This window comes from Monodelphis domestica, chromosome 2, assembly GCF_027887165.1.
Source record: "Monodelphis domestica isolate mMonDom1 chromosome 2, mMonDom1.pri, whole genome shotgun sequence".
In the NCBI taxonomy this organism is placed as follows: domain Eukaryota; kingdom Metazoa; phylum Chordata; class Mammalia; order Didelphimorphia; family Didelphidae; genus Monodelphis; species Monodelphis domestica.
Window position 1 is genome coordinate 285,817,758 of NC_077228.1, and position 17,301 is coordinate 285,835,058.

The 17,301-nt window shown below is 37.1% G+C and overlaps 1 protein-coding gene across 2 annotated transcripts in view; it reads left to right on the plus strand.

Moving 5' to 3' along the window:
- UBR2 (ubiquitin protein ligase E3 component n-recognin 2) overlaps positions 1–16,161 on the plus strand; it is a 168,936-nt gene extending 152,775 nt beyond the window's left edge. For both annotated transcript variants that reach the window (XM_001362230.4, XM_003340481.4), the window contains exons 41-47: positions 3,313–3,443; positions 4,915–5,023; positions 6,981–7,037; positions 7,933–8,010; positions 8,892–9,062; positions 11,178–11,279; positions 13,551–16,161. In XM_001362230.4, the coding sequence (XP_001362267.1) occupies positions 3,313–3,443; positions 4,915–5,023; positions 6,981–7,037; positions 7,933–8,010; positions 8,892–9,062; positions 11,178–11,279; positions 13,551–13,692 (790 nt within the window). In that variant the 3' untranslated portion in view covers positions 13,693–16,161. The remainder of the gene's footprint in view (positions 1–3,312; positions 3,444–4,914; positions 5,024–6,980; positions 7,038–7,932; positions 8,011–8,891; positions 9,063–11,177; positions 11,280–13,550) is intronic.
- Positions 16,162–17,301: the final 1,140 nt, after the last annotated feature.

The window sequence follows — 17,301 nt, forward strand, 5'->3', positions numbered from 1 at the left end:
TATACAGTTAGACTTGTTTTTCATTGACTTTTTAGAACAAGTGTCAAAATGAGAATAAGATATAAAATTAAAACTCCAACCCAACATATTTAAATAAGCTATTAATAGTAAAATTTGGGAAATCAACATATATTGTAATATTTTAAGGAAGTTGAACTAGTGTAAATCAAACACTTATTTTCATCAGGCAAAACAATATGGCAGCCAAGAGTAGCACCAATTTAAAATATAAACTTATTTGGAAAAAATCTTATGGAAGAGAATGATGGAAAAATTATGAGCCTTATGTCTCATAAGATAGAAAAAATGATGGAGAAAACTACAAGTTAACAGCTTGGGGAAAGGTAATAATTTAGCTAGATGCGCTTGATAGCATTTTAGAAGAAAACTTGGAACATATAAAAAAGGAAAAATATCTATCAAGATTACAATTAAAAACTATTCTTTTGATCAGTGATAGTGGAACTTCTACATTTATACCACAACAACAAACTTGATGTGCTATATTAAAAAGTGTAAAATAGTTCTAAAGAAAATAAAACTGAAATCCATCTAGACCAAGGATACATAAAAGAGGTCTGTGCTGAAAGTAGCACAATTTTGAGGGCTTAGTCCTCAAAACACCTGAAAGATGGGGAAGATACTATATAACTGAAGAATATCATGGATATAATTATTGCCTATGAAAAGTGATTATTAACTACATATATGTCCATTTTCTCATCTCTAGAAAATAAGAGAATAATCTATATACTTCTCAAAAGCAGCCTAAGGAAAGCATGAAAAGAAAACAGATTTTTAAAATCAAAAATATTTTATTGATATATCTTTTTAAAGTAGTCATTTCCAAATATACTCTCTCCCAAATCCCCCAACCCAGTGAGTCTTCCAGTTGTCTATTATTTGATAAACCCCCAAATCCCAGCTATTGGGAGAAGAATTCTATTTGATGAAACTCTATTGAGAGAACTGGCAAGCAATCTGGCAGAAACTAGGTATAAACCAAAGTCTCACCAATAAATACCAAGACAAATTCCAAATATGTTCATCTTAGGGCACATGACATACACATAAAGAACAATATCATAAGTTGAAGGAGCAAAGAAGAAATATTACCTTCCAGATCTTCCAGGGAAGAATTCATGACCAAACAAAAATGAGAGTCCCAGAAGATAAAATGGGGGCAATTTTGATTATATGGAATTAAAAAGGGGTTGCACAAACACAACAATGCAAGTAAGATTAGAAGAGAAGCAAGTAAATATGAAAAAATTCTGCAACATATTTCTCCCCCAAAGGTCTCATTTCTAAGATACATAGAAAACCGATTAAACTATATAAGGCTAAGAACCATTCCCCAATTAATAAATGATCAAGGATATGAACTACCCTTTTTCAGAGGAAGAAATCCAATCTATCAATATGAAAAAGTGCCCTAAATCAGTGGTGTCATACATATGGCCTGAGGGCCACATATACCCCACAATAAGTGTGGCCCCAACCAGATTAAAATGTAATTGCGAACTTTTTTCCAAAACAAATGAAAATACAATAAAACATAGATAATATTACATTTTAAAACTGAGTTAATATGTGGCCTTCAGGGATCCTTCTGTATAGTTTAGTGGCTCTAGTTTCCATTTAAATTTTGAACTATGACTCTAAATCACTCATAATTAGGAAAATAACAATTAAAACAACTTTGAGGTTCCACTTCACACCCATCAGATTGTCAGAGTTGACAAAAAAGAAAAATGACAAATCCTGGAGAGGCTGTGGAGAAAATGTATATTAATGTACTGCTGGTGGAATTCTTGAATTATTCCTTTCATTCTGGAAAGCAATTTGGAACTGTGCCCCAAAAGCTGTTAAACTGTATTTATCCTTTGAATCACTACTAGGTCTTTCAGATTCAAGAAATAAGAATAAGGAAAGATTCAAGAAAAAAGGAAAAGAATCCATATGTACAGAAATATTTCTAGTGGCTCTCTTTTTAGTGGCAAAGAATTGGAAACTGAGGGGATGCCTATCAATTGGGGAATGGCTGAACAAGTTATAATACATAAATTTGATGGAATACTATTGTGCTATAGGAAGTGATATAAAGGAGATGGTTTCCGAAACACCTGGGAAAACTCATATGAGCAGATACATAATGATGAGAACAAGAGAACAGTTTACACAATATCAGCAATATTATAAAAACAATCAGCTTTGAAGGTTTTAGAACAATGATAACTCAGTGACCAAGTGTGATTCCCAAAGGACTCATAATGAGACAGACCAAGCCCACTCCTGCCCCCCAACTCCCACTACAGAGGTGAGGAGCTCAAAGTACAGGTTCCACCAATGCAGTTATTTATTTTCCTTAACTATACATGTCTATAAGAAGAGATTTTGTTTTTCTTGCTTTCTCATTTGGGGATGGGGCAAGAAGATGGGAGAGAGAAAAGGCAATCTTCATTTAAAAATATAAAATTTAATGGGAGGAAAAAACCAACAACAAAGAACAATAGTTAAGAAAAACCATAACAGATCACTTATTTAAATAGAGTTTAAAGACCCACTACATTTATGGTTTATTGGCTGTTGTTTTTAAAAGCATCTAAATTCTACAGGAAAGTCTATGTAAAAGCCATTATCAGAAAACTGCATGAAGTGGAGGAGGTGGGCTTATAACATATAGTAAGAGCAAGGAACAACCAAAGAGATTGCCCATTTACACTTATATAACATTAAGTGATATTAAGGACCACCTACATATTTAACAGATCTCCTGTGGTACAATTACAGGTGAATATGAATTGCCACAATGAAAAGGCATGTTTTGACTGAACTATTAGAGACACAGTAAGATCACAAGTCTATCAAACTTGATAAAAATGTGTAGCATCTGGTCTGTAAGCCAGCAAACACTTGTATGAGTCATGTAACATTTATGGAAGATGGAAAGGTCAAGGCAAAATGTTACAAAATTAAATAACAGTGTCAGCTCCAGATGTTGGAGAGTCACTGACAAAGGTTCTTGAGTATCTGATTTATTTTGGATACTGTAACCTGCCAGGATCCAGGGGGGTAGAACCTCTCTATTGTGTATATCAAAAAAGTAATTTAAACCATGCCTGGGACTTCAACATTATGGTTTATACCTGCTATCCTGCATGCGAGGTGGCATCATTAGTTTATTAAAATGTCTCTCTGAAATAGATCCAGCATCATACTCGACCATTCTCCTGATTTCTATTCTATGTTCTAACTAAAGTGACCGTTTCTCATTACGCATCCCAAATAACAATTCATTTTGTACTTAAGTGCCTTGAAAGAAATTCCCTCAGGCTGGCATCTGTGGAGGAGTGTCAAAGCTGGAATTATGCCTTTCCTGAGATGCTCTGCCTTGTTCTTCCATTACTTAAATGGAGTCCCTGCTCCGTCTGAAATCCAAGGTAAATTACTCAGTTATGAGTTATTGGAAAACTTGTTCTGTCCTTCTTCCACTGTGAATATTTGGAGAAAGATTAACTCAGGGAATGAAAACAAACTAAATTACTAGCTATGTAACCCTGGGCAAGTCACTTAACTACCCTCTGCCTCAGTTTCCTCACCTATAAAATGGAGATAACAGCACCCACCTCTCAGGGTTGTTGTGAAGATAAAATGAAATAATATTTGTAAGAAAACAGGTAAATTCAGCTTTTATACTATAGTTAATTACTATAATTAAGTCACATTAATTAATTCATGGAGAGATTGAAATTTTCACTTGTACAGATCTAATTTGATATGCTGTGCCAAGAAGTACATGATATCAAAAACATCTTAAAGCAGCTCGGTAAAATCTATAGGTTTTTCTTCTTTATGTATATTATTTAATGTTGTCTATCAACTGGCATGATGGGATTTTTAAAATAAACTGAACCAGTTTCAAGGACTGTGAATATTTTGAACCTTGAACTACACATGGAAATTGTAACTTAACAATCCTAGTAGTTTCCAATAAAGCCAATATAAATGTTGTTTCAATTGCATGTTTTACTCTTCTTATATATATTTTATATTTGTTTCATTTAACAAACAATCAGTCTGAATGTGGCTATCCATCATAAATCAAAAGGAAAGAGAAATGATATCTAAAATAGTCCACACTCATGAGAAAATATGCTGCTCCTCTTGACAGAGATGTGACAGTCTCAGGGAACAGATTAAACTATATAGATTTTGGGATGGCTGGTGTAGGAATTTGTTTGGCTTGATTATACATGCTTGTTACAAGGTTTTGGCTTTGTTTTTCTTTTTCAAGGCGCCAGTAGAGATGGGGAGGTGGTAGGGAAGGAATGAAAAAAGATTTTTGTTTATTGAAAAAAATTAAATTTAAAAACGTTTAAAAAATAAATAAAAACAGTCCAGACTCCTGGAATATTTACAATTCATGACAATTACAATGTGTATTTTAACCTTTAGCTTTTAGCAAGGATGCATTCATCTCTCAGAATAACATTTTAAATCTACATAAGACTTTTTCTAAAATACTGATATATTCTTCATTTCATTTAATTCTTATAATAGCCTTGTGAGCCTAGGAATATTATAACCATTTTTTAAAAAGGCAAAATTGAGTCCCAAAGAGGCTTAGTAATTTGCTAGAGAGAAAGCAGTATGTCAGCGAGTCTGTAGTCCAAAGCACAGGTCTCTTAGTCCCAAGTCCAATATTCTTTTCATGATAGTAAGTTGCTAGTCATTTCAAATTTATCTTAAAAAGTTAGAATATTTTCTTCTTTATTCATACATTGAGCTTTTCTTAAAAGGTTTTCCACTGTTGATTTTGTTTTTATTTCAATCCTAATAATATGGTTTTACTTTATGCCACCTATAAAAGGTGTACATTTTATATTTTTTCCCTCTTTTATCCTCCTGCAGTAATTGGAGCAAATCAGTTTGAACATTTATGTAGCTATCTTTCTCTGCCAAACAACCTCATTTGCCTTTTTCAAGAAAACAGCAAGATAATGAACACATTAATCGAAAGGTAACAAAAACTTTTCCCTCATTAATTATAATTATCCTGAATCGAAATGAAAAGTTTTTTTGTTATGTTGGGTTTATCTAGAGATACACAGCATAACTGCATTAGAGTTCCACTCATTGAAGATTGTGTTCCATCTGAACATTTCCCCATCTTCGACTGAAGCATTTGCAAAATCTATTAATAACAAAAATGGAATGGAAACAGGCTTTTTTCACCTTCTTAAAGCAATAAACTTTAAGGACTTTAGTAAATTATAATATATATGTATATAAATTCTAAATTTATACTTAAGTATAAAATCAGGGCAGCTAGGTCACTCAGTGGATAGAGAGCAAGGGCTGGAGATGGGAGGTCCTGGGTTCAAATGTGGCCTCAGACACTTTCTGAGTGTGTGATCCTGGATGAGTCATTTGACCCCAGTTGCCTAACCCTTACCATTCTTCTGCCCCGGAACCAATACTTAATATCAATTCTAAAACAGAAGGTAAGGGTTTTTTCAAAAATATATAGAATCAGTATTGGGTGAATTCTTAAATATCTAGTCCAGTTATGAATGAATTTAGAATGAAGATTCTAAATGAAAAGAAACTGAGGCCCAGAAGAGTTGAGGGTCATGTGACTTGCCCAAGGTTACAAGGCTGTTGAGGAATAAACTGAGACTGGAACCCAGATCTTCTGGTAAGCAAACATTTGCTTTTTCTAATTCTTCCAGGTTCTTTCCATGGTATGTGAATGGAGGCTACTAAGTCAAAATGAAGCTTGTATATTCATTAATTCAACCTCAAAGAATTCTTACTTGGAAACCTTTTGTAGTTGTTTCCAATTATACATTTGTTAATAACAAAACTTTATTTTTTAATATCTCATAATTCATCTGTGCCACTGATTCACAATGGCTGTTCCTCAGTTATTTTTAATTCATGTCACTTTCCTGGATTTGCATACTTGAATACTGATCATTGTGGTACAATGGAAAGAGTAGTTTGTTCTGGAGTCAAAGGACCTGGGTTTAGAATCTGGTGCTTACTATTTGAGTAACCTTCAGTAAGTCACTTAACTTCCATTAGACTCCATTTCCTCATCTGTAAAATGAAGTGGTTGAGCTAGATGGCCTCGAAGTTCTTTTTCACACTAGAGCTATGATGCAATGAGCTTGCATTCAGAAAATTTGCAGGATAGAGTATTTTTCATCATCTTTTAGCATAGAGAATATACAGCATTGGATTTTAATAACTACTTAACAGCATAAGTTTGCATTTAAATTATCTTAGACTAGATAAACTATCAGAGAAATTGAATAGATCATTAGAACAAGAACGATATATATTAGATTCATGTTTAAAAGTTAATAGCCATACAACTCTGCAGCATAGTAAAAATGGAATTAGATACATCTGACACCATACACTATAAATTCTGAGTGGAACAGTGATCTAATGTCAAAAAAAATAATCACAATAATTAATAAATGGAACTTCTTTTGAAATCGTGAAGAAGAATAAAGATCCTAACCATCAAAAAAGACAAAATCACAAGTTGAAAAAAAAATGGGACACAGAATCAAATAGGCAGTTTTGATTATCAAAAATTATTACAGGAACCCCTCATAGCCCAGTGAATAGAGCACCAGGCCTGGAGTCGAGAAGACCTAGGTTTAGATCTGGCATCAGACACTTCCCAGCTGTGTGTGTGACCCTGGGCAAGACACTTAATCCTAGTTGTCTAGCTCTTACTGCCCTTCTGTCTTAGAATTGATACTAAAATTAAAATTAAGAAAATTGTTATATACTTTTAAACAAGCTATGAAACAGAACTTTATGAAACTATAGTTTCATGCAAATCACTTAATTTTTGTTCATGTATTTGAATATTTTCTTGATAGTTACTAAGATTAGGATTTTTAAATATTACAATTATTTCATGATAAATAAAAATATAATTTTCTTCCCCATTAAAGTTGGTGCAATAACAGTGAAGTCAAAAAATATCTGGAAGGTGGAAGACAAGCCATAAGGTTAGTGAACGTTTATAAGAAATCTGAGAAAGGGGGAATGGGTAATCTTTTTTTTTCCCTTAGTTTTTCCTTGATCATATTATATAGACATTTTCCACCAATAAAAATGGGCAATCATGAGATAGCTAGGTGGCTTCATGGATTGAGAGCCAGGTCTAAAGATGGGAGGTCCTGGGTTCAAATTTGGCCTCAGACACTTCCTAGCTGTGTGACCCTGGGCAAGTCACTTAAACCCCCTCCCTTCCCCCCATTGCCTAGCCCTTACTACTCTTCTGCCATGGAACCAATACACAGCATTGATTCTAAGATGGAAGGTGAGGGTTTAAAAAAATGGTAAGTCATAATTTAAAGGGACAAATTGACTGAATGAATTACACATAGACATATTCCATTTTGTATGCAAAGTCAGCAATTGTTTTCACTGTTTTGGTCATTGCTTTCATCCATTTAGGAGGAATTTACTTTGACTCAAACTGTTCTCTTTAGACTCAAGAATGCCACAGAGCATAATAAATATTTAGTAAAAATGAAGTCAGTTCAGAAATTCCAAACCACAGAAAAATTTTCCTTACATTTCCTACTAAGCTTATTTCCTTCCTTGGTTTTGAGACATACATATTTGTTTTTCCCTTCTTTGATAAGCTTCAGATAGGCATCTTGACTCTAGAAAGAATTGCATTCAAACTAACATTTTGTTTGTTTTTTAATCTCTAGAGGATATATAGTCTGTGCTAAGGATTGTTGAACTTTTAATATATGTATACAACAGTGCCACTACAGTGGCTTTATAGGCAGAGCAATAACTTAACATTGTTCACTGTTGAATTTGGATATGTGGACTGTGTCAGTTATAACTTTAGTATCTTCATTGACATCATATTCTGTTTTGTTATAGCTATGCAAGAGAGTCTAACAAATTAATAGACCTTCCAGATGATTACAGCAGCCTCATTAATCAAGCATCTAATTTCTCGTAAGTTTTTTGCCCTGTTACCATATTAAGCCATCGAAATCTGTTGCCTCTGGGAGTACTCGGCCATTTTACATGAGTTTGGGGTGGACATTTTTTAAATTTCATTTTTGAAAGCCACAAAAATTAACCATCCATAGTCACAACTTAATTTCTTTTATTTATTAATTTTTTTGTTGGTTACATTAAAAATCTCAGCTCTTTCTCTCCCTTTCCTCTCTGCTCTAGAGAAGGCATCATTTGACCAAAAAAGTTATGTATATATAAACCATGTCTTACATGTCTTACTCTTTGTCAGTTCTTTCTCTGTAGAGAAAGTTTGTAAGAAATCTGGGAGAAGGAGAAAGAATCATTTTTTTTTCCAAAAAGTTTTTAGAAAACTCTTTCAGAAGTTGTTCTTCAAACATTAATTTCATAGCTACATATAATATTCGCTTGGTTCTATTCATTTGGCTTTTCACAATTTCATGTAGGTCTTTCCATGTTTTGTTTTGTTCTTAATTGACCTTAATTGACAGCACAGTAGTATTCCGTCACAATCAGAAACCACAACTTCCCCAGTTGATGGTCATCCCCTCAGTTTCTAGTTCTTTGCCACCAGAAAGAGAACTGCTATAAATATTTCAGAACATATCGCTTCTTTTCCTTTTTTTCCTTGGGAAATAGACCCAAAAGTGGTATTTCTGGGATTAAGAGTATGCCACAACTTAATGTTTAAGTATGTCATCCCAACGTGTTTTAGAATAAAGCACAAAGAAAAAGCTTGTAACAATCACCTGGAAGTTTTCCAAAACAAATATATTCAAAAAATCTAGAATCATAAAGTTCTAATTACATTTGTGTGTGTTAAAGAAATGGCTTGTGTTTCCCTTGACTTCTTGAAGGTGCCCCAAATCCGGAGGGGATAAGAGCCGAGCACCAACCCTGTGCCTTGTATGTGGGACCATGCTGTGTTCCCAGAGCTACTGCTGCCAGACTGAGTTGGAAGGGGAAGATGTTGGAGCCTGCACTGCACATACCTATACCTGTGGGTCTGGAGTTGGCATCTTTCTGAGGTAAGGACTTTCACAGTTCTTAACAGAATTGATCCAGGCTCTATAAACCCTTTTTCTTCTTTTCAGTAACTATTAGGTCATTAAGGGAATTCTTGAGACTCTTTTGGCACAGTGACTTGAAACCCACAAGACACAAGTTCAAATCCTATCTCAGTTTTGTCACTAAGCCAGTAACTTAACCTCTCAGACTCAGTTTTTTCATCCATAAATGGGGATAATAAAAACACCTACTCCAGAAGATGTGAAAATCAAGCTACAATATCTTAAAAAGAAAACAGTGTAAAGTGTAAAAGTTAAATTAGGGTTTTTACAAAATATGAGAGCAGCTTTTAATAGCTTAAGTTTTAATGAGAATATAGTAAAGTTGTAAATTAATATTATCCCTTTAAGCCAGAGAAAAGAAAACTTCTAGCAGCTTTTAACAATGAACAATTTAGTTTTATTAAAATAGAGATAGTAAAAGAATATAGTAAAGGAGGGAATATAGAAAACAGAAAAAGAAATTTTCCTAATGTCTATATAATTTCCTAATTTTCCTAATGTCTATAGTTATCCTATAACTGCATATAACTATTATCTAAAATATTTACCTATAATAACTACCCCACAAAGATCCAATCCTATCCACTCAATCAAAACCAACCCATTCAGTGTTTAATCCAACCCCAATTAGGTCTGTCATCAAAGACCAGCCACCTTCCAAAAAGTTCAAGGAAGAGGAAAAAATCTAACAACCCAAACCAAAAGCCAAAAAACCAAAAGGCTGAAGCCAAAAGCCTTCTCAATAAGCTCAGGTCCACCTTTATATTCCAGCAACTAAACACCAACCACCAACTAATCAACAACCCATACCACCAGCAACCAACCCCCAGCAACCAACTCACATCCAGCAGCCAACTTTACCACAACTGCCAGCCCTAACTGTTAGCAACTGGCAGGCCAACCAACTAAAGTCTGGCCCCTTTTATAACCTCCTACCTCACTTCCTGTCTCTATGGTTCCTACTTGCTGTCACTGTGGGCTGGTTAATCCCTACTCAACTCCTCCAGGTCCCCTGTTAAATTAAAAAAGGAATAAAGAATTCCTTTTTACAAAATATGAGCTAATCACTCTATAAGAGCAAAAGTTAATTGATGAACTAGCTACTTAACTGCTACATTGTTAGCTACATGATATAAAGAGAACTCAAAAAAGGTTCTAGCAATGTTGAATGGATCCCCATGGCCAGTGATGGTGAACCTTTTAGAGACAGAGTGCTGGGACCCATACCCACCCCACCTCTTTTTTTTTTAATTAATTTATTTAATCAATTTAGAACATTATTCCTTGTTTACAAGAATCACATTATTTCCCTCCCTCCCCTCCCCCCACCCTTCCCATGGCCGATGCACAATTTCATTGGATATTACATGTATCCTTGATCAGAACCTATTTCCATGTTGTTGCCCACCCCACCTCTTAAACCGAGTACTATGCCTCTCCCTGCCCCCTCCCTCATTGGACCACTGGACAGAGGGGTGGGTCATGTGAGAAATGTCACATAGAAAGGGAAAGGAATAGCTCTGCCCTGAACCCCTCTGACTTTCTAGTAACAAACTCTGGTGGGTGTGGCATGCCAACAGAGGGGGCTCTGCATGCCCTTTTTGGCACCCATGCAATAGGTTTGTCATCATGGCCCTAGGCTAATTTATAGGGAAATGAGAAGAAGAGTGACACAGGATTGATAGGCATGAATGCAACGTGCATTGTTCAAAGGATCAGAGATCCATTGGAGAATTGGAGTTTCAGGTTCTTTAAAATCCCTTATCCAGTTCCTACCTTTACTTCCCTTGTACTAATTCATAGCATATGCTGAGTTATATTTTCAAATATTTTCACCTTGCATATTAATGATGCTAATATGTAATGCATATATGATGTATAAGTGGGTTTACAGTGAGGAAGGACCTATTTTAGGTCAGTTCAAGCCATGATGAGGTTCAGTGGTGTTCCTAAGTAGACCCATACAAAATTGTCTGTACATTCTGTTCTATAGCTGGTTGCATTATAAGTCTTCCATTCATTTGAAGTTATACTCAGACTTTGGTTACTAACAGAGAAATGTGTTTTTTACAGAGTACGAGAATGTCAGGTGTTATTTTTAGCTGGAAAGACCAAAGGCTGCTTCTACGCTCCTCCATACCTTGATGACTACGGAGAGACAGACCAGGGCCTCAGGTAATAAATATTATGTTCTTAGATGATCATGTAGGTGAGTTCAATGTGGAAAAGTATCTCAGACCCAAGACCATCTTATTTGACACTCTTATTTTAAAAATGAGACTCCTACGAGAAATGACTTATTTAACATCATACAGTTAGTAAGTAACCAATCTAATGATAATTCTACACTAAAACATGCTGCACATCTAACATTGACCACATTTCTGGGTCTTCAGAGCCTCTTTTTCCCAGAGGGCAGGGAAATTAGTTTATGATCTTCTAAATGACCTTAAATGACTATTTCCTACCAAAGTTTAGGGAACTTTAGCCTTCAATTAGGCATAGTGATCCAGGCCCAAGAAATCTGATGGTCACTGGTGCCACAGTGTTGGATGCCTGCGTGGTCTGTGGGGTTCTTCTATACATGAAAGTCCTCAATAATTCAAGAGAATCTTTAGCATAGTGATATTCACAGAGAAGTGCCTTCGTTCCCCCAGCCTTCACTTTTGATAACTGGCCAAGTTGTGGGCTGCTGTGTAACAGTGTGGGATAGTATTGGCTTAAGTAGGAAGGTGAAGACATAGCCAAACCAGCTTATTCTAACATTCCTGGTGGCATGGTATAATAATGTCTCCAATTTAACTTAGATAAGTAAGAAAGCCTTAACTGAATTAGAAAATGTTGCTTTTTTTTCAAAACCCGTACCTTCCATCTTAGAATCAAGACCATGGATTGGTTCTGAGTCAGAAGAGTGGTAAGGGCTAGGTTTAGGCAGTGAGGTTAAGTGACTTGCCCAGGGTCACCCAACTAGGAAGTGTCTGAAGTCAGATTTGAACCTATAACCTCCCATCTCTAGGCCTGTCTCTCCATCCAGTGAGTCACCTAACTGCCCCCAAGGATATTACTTATTAAGGCAGGAACATCAGTAGAGTGAGAATGAGTCTGCATAACAGTAACACTATTTTGAAGTTCTTACCTATATATATGTGATTTATTTACAGAACAAACAGATTACTGAGGGCATTCCCCATTTTCCTTACCTTTCTTATGCATACTTCACCTTCCAAAATGTCATTGGACAGTTAGTTCCAGAGCCTTGGTGCAGTGTGCCTTGCTTCCCTTGTGGGAGCACTTAGCTGCCAGAACATAGTTACAGATCATGCCATTGCTTCCCAAAAAGTTGTGAAGTTTTAGTTGAAGTAAATGACTGCCTTGCAGCGACAACACTGAGGACAGGGAATGTGGAAGCTATAGAGGAACTGAGGCGAGGCAGAGAAGGCATCTGGACCAGACACAGCACAAATCTGAGTTGTATTTCCTGGCCCAAAGCTGTTTTTCATCATCATGATGATGGAGGTGGTGGTGATGGGAATATGGGAATATAAGATTTTCAAAGCACTTTCCTCATTACAGCCTTGTAAAATAGGTATTAGAAGTATTATCATCCCCATTTTCCAAATGAGAAGAATGTGGCTCAGTGATTTGCCCAAGGTCACACACGTGAGCCCAAATCTCTGCCAACTCCCAAGCAAGGACTTTCTACCTCACTGCACCTCCTGCTTCCTGATGCTTCCACCACTCCATCTACCCTCTCCTAAGGCCAGGCTTGTCTCCTGATTATTTCTACAGCCCTAACCTAAATACATTTTTGTCCTTTCCTATCTGTGCCATCTAACTCAGACACTAGGAGTAATGTCCCTGAGTAAAGGGAGGAGGAAGAAGATGGAGAGGACAGATAGACCAGAGACAGGAGTGGGAAATGCACAGCTGAAAGAATTCAGGACTTTGTGTGAAATAAGCCATTAGAGCTGTAGCATGGGATTGTATCTTACAACTAGACTTGAAGTCGAGTGAGTTGGATCTTTCTGAGCCTCCGCAGCTTCTGAGAATGATAGGATAATAGTGGATGGGGAGTTTGGAGGGCCTGGGTTCAAATCCCACTTCTGACAGTTGTTTAGCAGTGTGGACCCAAATGTGTCCCTTGACATCTCTGAGCTTCAGTTTCCTCACCAGTAAAATGAAGGGATTGAACCTGATGACCAAAATGATCCTGTCTTCTTCAGTATCCTAAGCCCCATATTTAGCCGATGATTTCCCTTTCTCCAGTTTTAGGAGATACTTTGGATACTGTGAAGCTCATGAAACAACCCCTTTAACAATTCCCTGAAGGGTGGTTTTCTGTTAACCCCAGCAAGGGAAATTTCAACATTTTCCTTCTTTATCTTTAGGTGGAAGGGAGAAAATATTTGCATAAATGTACCTAAGGAAGATGCTTCTCTATTACAGGCGTGGAAATCCCTTACACTTGTGCAAAGAGCGATTTAAGAAGATTCAGAAACTCTGGCAGCAGCACAGTATCACAGAGGAAATCGGGCACGCCCAAGAAGCAAACCAGACACTCGTTGGCATTGATTGGCAACATTTATGATCACTTAGCTTTGGAGAACATGAACTTTGATTTTTGTAACCCAGTCGGCTTTTCAGACAAGAGGGAGTAGAAAATAAGGTCTACTGAGTTTGGAAAATAAATTCTTTATTTAAGCTTTTTTCCCCCCAGTTTTATTTTCAAAGTTTTTGGTTCCAGGGACTGGGTAAACATCATCTTCCCTTGGCGGGCTTCCTTCTGTCAGCACTGTTTGCACTACCCTTCCTTTGGATAAAACTACTTGGGGTTGTAGCCCCCAATAAGGCGCTTCCTTTTGCTGTTCCAAGAGTGTGACTCTTCATGGAAGCGTGGCTGAGAGTTTACTAAAAAATGGAGAGAGGAGATTATCGCCAAGATGGATATTTCCCCCAGTTTGTCTTTGGCCATTCTCCAGTGATCTGAGCCATTTTGCATTATTTATTATCCTGCATTTCAGGCCCGAAGCCAATCGCATTCAGGCAAGGAAATGAAGCAATTACGCCATTGGGCGTGTGAGTGTGCGTGTGCGCGCGCGTGTGTATGTGTGCATGTGTGTGTTTGTGTGGGCGGACAGCCGGCTGACCTTTTTATCTCTTAGAATCCAAGTTTTCCCTGGATAACCCCTTATACTTGGAGCTTAGTTTGCCTTCCAATTTTATTTTTCCTTCTGCTGAAGGAACAATAGCTTTAAAAGCAACAGTTAAGTCTAATGTGTCTCTGCTGCATTGCACTGTTCCCTATGATTGTGTGGAGGGCATGGGGAGGGGGGGAGCGGTGCCAGGGGAGGAGTTTTCCTGGAATGTGCTGATTGGTTTTCAGTATTTTTAAAAGGTTGACATTGTATTTTTAAGGCTCATGTTTTTTGGTGGCTTTGAAATTCCGTGCACAAAGAACTCACATTAAAGGGCTTTTTGAATAATTGGGGGGGGGGGGGAATGGGGAGGGAGGGTTGTGTAAGGAATATATCACTAATTTTTTTTAATCTTTTAATATCCTAATTTTTCAGACGCAAATGCTGTTTGGCTTCATTTCCAGGAATAAATTATTGAAAATGTTTGCTCCTGGAATCAAAGCCTACAAGAGGATAAAAACCCACTGTTTTAAGGGTGTCTTTCCTCAAAGGCATTTCTCTGGACTGATTTCTTTTCTATTTAACCTGCAGCACTCACTATGTTTCTCAGTCAGCCCATGTCACAGTGGGTCCTCTTTAATATCATTCTTGGGCCTCGTCCACCCTTGCCTAGGACGTGGTTTCCTGGAAAGATGTTTGCTTCAGGTCTATTTTATAAATAAATGCTAGAATAGCACAGACACTCAAACTTGGTATATGTGTGCCCATATACCAGGAGCCTTTGAGATTTGCTCTTATGTGCTTGGAGATCAGCATTGCCAGATGGTGCAAGGTGCAAATCTAGACCCTCCATTCTTTCTAAGTCACCATGTTGGTAAAGGACTAATGAATACAATGAATTTCCTTGTTTTTAACTATGTGAGTGACCCTTTCATCTATTTTCCCTTGAACCCCTGAGAAATTAATCCTTTGAATGTCTGCTATGACTCCAAGTCACTTTCAGGGGTTTTATAGAGTTAGTATTTTAAATCCTTTTTGCGTACCACACGGTGTGCACTGGGAGGAAATCCATGAGTAGGATTACAAATCCAGACTTGTAATAAACAGTGATGCAAAAGCGATGTAAAGTAGCCAGCATTAGCTCTGTTTCCTCTCAAAATCGTGTCTGAAAGGGCTCATTCCTTTCTAAAGACCACTACTGAACTGTCTTCCTACTTCTGACAGGCACACCTAGCCAAGAGCAGCAAGCAAGGCCAAACTGGAATCCAGTAACTCACCACCTTTTTTGCTTTGCCTTCAAGTAAGACAAAATCCTAATGTTTAGGTTGTGCATGGTGTAGACACTTTTTTAACAGTTGTTTCTGCCTCAGCTTCCTTTAGGCTCTTCTCTCTAGATTCACTGAGCATTTGTTTAAAATCACAAGGCCAGTTTGATGGGGTTTTTTTTTCCCCAGAAGTATTATAAGTGTAGGCACTTCCTAACACGAATACACCAGCTCTTGTGCCTAAATTCACAACATCCTGGATTAGCAAAGAAAAATGGATTCTCTCAGGTTCCATTATCTAAAATAGTGAGGCTTAGAGGCTTTGAGAGAATTATGAATCCGCATAAAATAGCAACAAATAGTTTTGAACTTTTCGAGGGTTTATTTGAGAGGGAAGGAGTTGGGTTTGCTCTTAGCCCAAATCCTCTTCTCTCCATAATGAACTATCTTTGTTTTGTTATTTGTTCCGCATGTATTTATGTTCATTGTAGAAATGTTTATATAAACAAGCTTTCAATATCAGGGGAAGTCATATCTGTTAATAAATTGGCTAGAACTTTAAAATCTGTGGACAACTTGTAAAATTTGGAATGTATCATATGTAAAAAGTTTAAAAGGTATCCAAATAAATGCTTTAGGTGTTGATGTTACATCATACTGGCCTAGTACATTTTATTAAATTTATCATATTAAATGCTTTGGGACTGTTTTCACCCTGTCACCTTGCTGACAACGCGGGGCATTTGTATTAAGCCGAAAATTTAAGGTGATTATATTATTAGTGTCAATTATGGCCATTAGCCGGACCCTTTGCTTCACCTTCCTAAAGAACGCTTGGTCATCACTTTGCCTGATTAAGTTGCACGTTAAATTGGGATGACAGCTTGTGACCTTTCTACTCTGGATCGTGATGGATCTAAGTCAAAGCAGAAAAGAGGCCTTGTAAGGGCCTCCCCCCAGCCAAAGGCTTGAGTATCGTCATTAATGATCTAGGTTTACGTTCTGGAAATCTTCTTATTCTGGTTTCCTGGTCTCAAGTCTTTGTGCTACATCAGACATCACAGACTTACAATGGGCCTAATTAGGAAAAGGAGCCATAGGTTTACTACTTCTGACAAATTTCCAAAAACTAGTAATAGGAAGATGGGAAGAGGAAACACTTTACGAGAGAGATGCGCTTTGTTTTCTAATCCTGCCTTTCCCTTTGGGAGATAAAACTAAAAGAAGGGGGGGCAGTTAGATCAATCCGTTTGATTTCCACAATACCTTATTTTTCTACTCATTCTCTGCTTTCAGAAGAAAAGAGGAAACGGTACATTCCTTCACTCAGAGTCCTGCTCTTCCCTTGTTCGGCCTTGAATATGCGTTAGGAAGATCCCAACTTCATTCTCTCCTACTGCCCTGTCACCTTTGATTTTAATGATTTTCAGAGATGCTCCGAGCTCTATCAGCATCCCCCTAAGCCCTTTGGATCCTCGTGGTTGTGGCGTTGGTGGCCTACCCTTTTCTTGACCATCACTAGGAGTGAGTTTTGTTTGACCGTAGAAAAAGGAGTGAACATTATTGATGTCTTACCCTGTCCTAGCTAAGCTGCAAACCTGCTGGCCTGGGCTGTCCCCCGCATTAAGAGTGTCCTGGATCGGGTGGGAAGATGCAGGGCTGGTAGTTAATCTTCTTAACTATATTAAGGTTACTCAAGATTTATAGGTCCTGAAGTTACCAGCTAGCTGTATTTAGGTCCTGGAAGATATTAGAAGTTGTTTCATGTTCTCAGTCTGTGCTATCGTTCCCCCAAAT